General features: G+C 39.9%; 1 protein-coding gene across 1 annotated transcript in view; it reads left to right on the top strand.

Moving 5' to 3' along the window:
• Positions 1-665: 665 nt before the first annotated feature.
• The window catches only part of LOC107291317 (rho guanine nucleotide exchange factor 15-like), a 73,446-nt gene continuing 68,434 nt past the window's right edge, over positions 666-5,677 (top strand). Inside the window, exon 1 of the mRNA XM_029284914.1 lies at positions 666-1,513. Within this exon, the coding sequence (XP_029140747.1) occupies positions 666-1,513 (848 nt within the window). The remainder of the gene's footprint in view (positions 1,514-5,677) is intronic.

The raw sequence follows: 5,677 nt of genomic DNA, 5'->3' as shown, positions 1-5,677 counted from the left end.
GCATATATACAGGTAGTTCTCGACTTAGTTCATTTAGTGACCATTCAAAGCTACAATGGCTCTAAAAAAAGTGACTTATGACCGTTTTTTCACACTTACGACCATTGCAGCATCCCTTTGGTCACGTGATCAAAATTCAGATGTTTGGCATACTTATGATGGTTGCAGTGGCCCGGGGTCATGTGATCTTCTTTTGCGACCTTCTGACAAGCTAAGTCAGTAAGGAAGCCACATTCACTTAACAATCATGTTGTTAACTTAACAACTGAAATGATTCAGCTGTGGCAAGAGAGGTCATAAAATGGGGCAAGACTCACTTAACAACTGTCTCATTTAGCAACGAAAATTTGGGACTCAGTTGTGTCGAGGACTGCCTGCATTGACTCCAAGACATCATCAAGGTGCTTGGTCTCTCCATCCCTAAGTACAATCTTTAATACTTTGCTGGCACTGTTATTACAGTTGCACAATCATCTCTTGAGAGTTTTGCCATTGTTCTAGCTGGCAGTCAGTGGTTGAGGACAAAGGAATGACTCCCGAGTCATGTCTCAGGACCCGAGAGGCTCTTTACGTCAACGCTCACAGCCTGGTTGGTGAGTTCCTTCTCCTTCCATGATAGATGCCTTCAACCTCATCATCTCCTGCCCTGGAGCAAGGGAACCGAGATGACATCTTGGGAACAGGCTCTAGCCTGCCCCGTGTGTGGTGACTCATCCCTCTACACTCGGAAGGAAGTACAAATAGGAAATGCCTACCAGATTGGAAGGCATTGTGCTTGCAGCTTCCTTGCTATAGCAGCTTCCCTGTGGGATACAAGGACACAAACAACAAGGAGTTACCAGAAGGATAGCATCACTCTCGCAGAGATTCCACCCAGCCCATCAAGAGTAGCCTTCTTAATGCCAGCTGAAGATCTTCAGATGAACACCACCTCAGAAGAAGCATGGCCAGTTTGCAGAGGACATTTCGTCTACTTAAAAGCAGATGATTTGGCCCAATGGCCTGCCAATCAAACCAGGGAACCCTTGTCAATGGCTCAGCCCAAGGATGTGCCAGTTTTCGACTCCTTCCAACTAAGCCCGAGGAAAGAAGGTGACCATGAGGTGGTCTTCGACTACTTAGAAGGTCATTGCAGGCCCCGTAAAAGTGAAGCTTACGAACGCTTCCTCTTCCGGGCCCGTTTCCAGGGGCTTCGTGAGCCATTCGAAGATTTTGTGGCTGACTTGCAGTACAAGAGTCATTTCTGTAACTTTGGAGACCAGCGTGTGTCTATGGTGAGGGATCAGGTGATCGTGGGCTGCCGAGACCGTCTAGTCAGGCAACAGTTGCTTCATCATGATCATCTGGGTCTTGAGGAAGCTCTGCAGATTTGCCGTTGGGCAGAGGAGAAGCAACCTCAGCCCACTGAGGATTCCTGTAGACATCCCAAAATGAGTTCAGATGAGGAGAAGGTTTTATTCCAGAAGGGACATGCCAAAGAGAAGAAGCACCAGACCTCACGAAGGAAAGCACGGTGTGTCCGGAAGATGGGCAAGATGCTAAACCATTGGCCTCAAGAAGTTGACAACTGCCCTAGGAAGGAGTCCTTCAAAACATACGTTTGAGCCAGACCACTAGTTTGAATGAATGGAGTATTGAGTGAAACACTGAAGCCATGCTCGATGGATAGCTCATTCTTCTGCCATGTAGAGCTGGACCACTGAAACTTCTCTGAGCATCTGTGTTGTATGATGGAGGTTGTGAAGGCAATAGGTGGAAGGAAGATGGTTTTCCTTAGGTCCCCCGGAAAAAGCACCTGTTGTGTCGTTTGTAAAATGGAGTCTACGGTCTTATGCAAAGTTGGGTAAGTCACTCAACCTTGATTCCCCATCTAACAACCGCAAATAAACCTCTGCTAAGTAAATTGACTTCAAATGTCACGTGCTGGAATTCCAGCAGAAAACTAAGCCTAGAAGATTATAGGGAGACACTCTCTAAAGTTGCCCATTTATGTGATTCATTTGACTTAAACTGGGGCTGTTCCGGTTCTTGAATTCTACTGGCATACTTCTAAAAAGCCCAGCTGCAACTTTCAAATTGGAAAATTTAGCTTATGAATGACTAAGCCTTATGTTCATTTCATCAGGAGAAGGAGGAAGAGAGGGTGACTTTTAAAAGGAAATTAAATTACTTGAAACAGCCTAGTTTTGTTGGGATAAAGATCTGAGCAACTAAGCCATAAAGATTTCCTTTTCCCAATTCTTAGAGCTATTAAAAGCTGTAGAGAACTATGTGTCAACTTTCTGTTTTATATTGTTAAATTATTCAGAAGTGTTTGTGGCTACAAACCTACTGATGTCTACCTATTTATCTACCAAGTTATTTATTATCCCAAATAAAATTTTGACTTTATTACTAGCATGGTTTGGTCCTTGGGTCTTTTAATTATTTTAGATTGCTATCCTCTACACATACACTCAGAGGAAATGAAAACTCCATTGAATGTGCTTGGATATAACTTTTGATAAAGTTAATTAGGGTAGGATGGTTTTCTGTATCTATTTCTGCCTGCATTTTTTCTGAACCCATCCCCTCACAAAAGCCTCTTTAAAAGGTTAGAGACCCCACCTGAACAGTACAAGAGGGGGTAAGTATAATTTCTAAGAAAGAGGTAATTTCTCAAATAAGCAGGAGAAAATGTTCAAAAAGCTTTCCAACGTTGGAAAAACACACACTATTGACAATATCAGAACTTAAACTTCGAGAATATTCAACAATGGCAAAATGAACAAAAGGTGAACCCAGTGTAAGCAAGAACAATGTCCATATATAGTTTATATTCACAACAAGGCATTATATCTAGAGTAGGGTTTTGAAGGGGAAAAGTAAATTGATTAGAGTGAAATCAGAAATACACAAAACGAGTGTAAATGTTTAGAAATATTATATATCAGTTAAGTACAACAAAGGGGAAATTAAATTACGGCTTCACAAATGTCATGAGTTATGACTGAAATTGCAAGCTAAATTATGATCATAAGTATGCCTAGCAATTGTGGAACATTAACTCACTCTTCAGAGAAGGAATAATGTACAGGTAGTCCTTGACTTACAACCGTTCATTTAGAGACCGTTCGAAGTTACAACGGCACTGAAAAAAGTGTCTTATGACTATTTTTCACACTTATGACTGTCACAACATCCTCGTGGTCATGTGATCAAAATTTGGGGGCTTGGCAACCAGCTCATATTTATGACAGGCAGTTTCCCGATGTCATGTGATCACCTTTTGACTAGCAAAGTCAATGTGGGAAGCCAGATTCACTTAATGACGGCATCACTCACTTAATAACGGCACTGATTCACTTGACAACTGTGGCAAAAAAGGTTGTAAAATGAGGCACACTTAAAAACTGTCTGGTTTAGCCATGGAAATTTTGGGGTCAGTTGTGGTCATAAGTTGAAGATGGGTTGGGAAAGGTAAGCAAAATGGCATGTTCTGGATATGGACATTGTAGTCTGCTTCAGTGAACAGAAAGGATTCACACTGCAATGTGAATCTTGGCTTCTGGCTTTCCCTGCCACAACTTCTTGCATCAAACTGTTCACATCCTATCCAGAAGTCCTTCCTTTTTTCCACAGGTGGCTGTGGATTCTGGGCATCCCTCTTTCCCATTTCACTTTTGGAGACGTGCCCAGGCATGTTGTTGAACTGAGCTGGAGAAGGTAGAAGAACAGCCTCCATCTGGACTCTTGGGAAATATTGCCTGCAGGACATTTATGCATGAGAACCTGGAAACATGCCTTCGCCACTGCCTGAGCATGAAAAGACTTTGCCTGGAGCATCAGGGAAAAATAAGAAGTATGTTAATACTTCTGTGTTGAGTCTGCAGGATATACTCAGGCGCGTGCCTTCAAAATGGTATCTGGTCCGAAGAAGCTGGACAGGCATCAAAGGTGGGTTGACACAAAGGAGACAGACCCAATCATTAGCCACTTCCAACTCCTTGAGGCTCCTGTCTGCCAATTAATTCCCAGAGGATGGATGTTTCTGATTCAACTCCCATGGAAAAGAAAGAGAGACAAAAAAGAACCCACGTTATAAGTAGTTCTCAACTTATGACCACAATTTTAGCCCAAACTTTCTGTTGCTAAGTGAGTTTTACCCCACTTTATGACCATTCTTGCCACAGTTGTTAAGTGAATCACTACAGTTGATAAGTTAGTGACATGGCTGTTAAGTGAATGTCTTCCCCATTGACTTTGCTTGTCAGGAGGTCGCAAGAGGTGATCACATGTTCCCGGGACACTGTAACCGTCATAAATATGAACCAGTTGCCAAGCGTCTGAATTTTGATCACGTGACCATGGGGGATGCTGCAACGGTCGTAAGTGTGGAAAAATGTCCATAAATCATTTTTTTCAGTGCTGTTGCAACTTTGGACAGTCACTAAATGAACTATTGTAAGTTGAGGACTACCTGAATTTTGCTCAGCAGCAGAAAAACAGGGAAGAGAGAATTCAGTACCAGGGCTGACCTCTTTGTAGATTTACTACAAGTGTGGACATTTCTGAGATATTCCACTCATGGATTAAAGAAGTGGAATTTCCCATAAAGCCACAGCAATGGTGTTGGTACTTAAAAATAAAAAATCATAGCTAAAGGTTTGAGATGAAGATGGATTCATCCGAAAATTGTATTCAGGACATGTGGGACTCCCCAAAGAATTTGTTTAAAATGATGGACATCAGATTTTTTTTTAATGCAGAAGATATAAAAAATTTGAGGGGTCCCTGATTCACATTATATGGTCACATTATATGGTCCCTGATTCATATTATATGGTCACATTATATGATCATTTAGTTTCTTTTGGAGTTAATATATTAATATATTAAATATATTAATATATTAATTGTATTAAGCTTAATTAATTATATTATTAATATAATGTATAGTATTAATTTAATACAATATGATACAATATTATATAATTAATAGTATATAATTAATATTACTTGTATTAAATAATTAATATATTAAGCTGAGGTGAATCATCTGAGACTGTATACTAAATAGTATACAAAACACACAGAAGAAAAACACTGGGAAAAAGGGAAGCGCTCCCTTTATACTTATGGCAACCAATCATAGCATAGATTACCTCATAAATGAATCAGCACTCTCTAACTAATTAATTATTAATCACAACTTCCGGCTTATTGTACACTTTACTGTTCCAGCTACTAAATATGTATATGTATATATATATATGTGTGTGTGTGTGCGTGTGTGTGTGTTTGTATATGTATGTGTGTATGTGTGTGTGTATGTGTGTACACACACACACACACACACATATATAATATACTAGCTGTACCCGGCCACACGTTGCTGTGGCTCAGTCGTACCGTGTGTTGCTTTTATGTCCAACAGATGGCGCTGTTTTTTTTTAAAAAGAATGTTTTTACCTATCACAGGTGTGACATCTATATAATAGTAGTATATAAAAACACGCATGTATTCGAATGCAACGTTGTGTCAAAATTTCAAAGCAATCGGTGAAGAACTTTTGGAGATTTAAGATTTTGAACAAACAAACATTTACATTTTTATTTATATAGAAGATATATATAGATATATATATATGCAATAAAATAAATAAATTCGAACACCAGGATAATATCAAACTAAAAG

This window comes from Protobothrops mucrosquamatus, unplaced genomic scaffold (assembly GCF_001527695.2).
Source record: "Protobothrops mucrosquamatus isolate PMUCROS unplaced genomic scaffold, P.Mucros_1.0 scaffold1116, whole genome shotgun sequence".
Lineage (NCBI taxonomy): Eukaryota > Metazoa > Chordata > Lepidosauria > Squamata > Viperidae > Protobothrops > Protobothrops mucrosquamatus.
The sequence above is the reverse complement of the archived record's forward strand: the minus strand, read 5'-3'. Positions and strand labels throughout refer to the sequence as shown.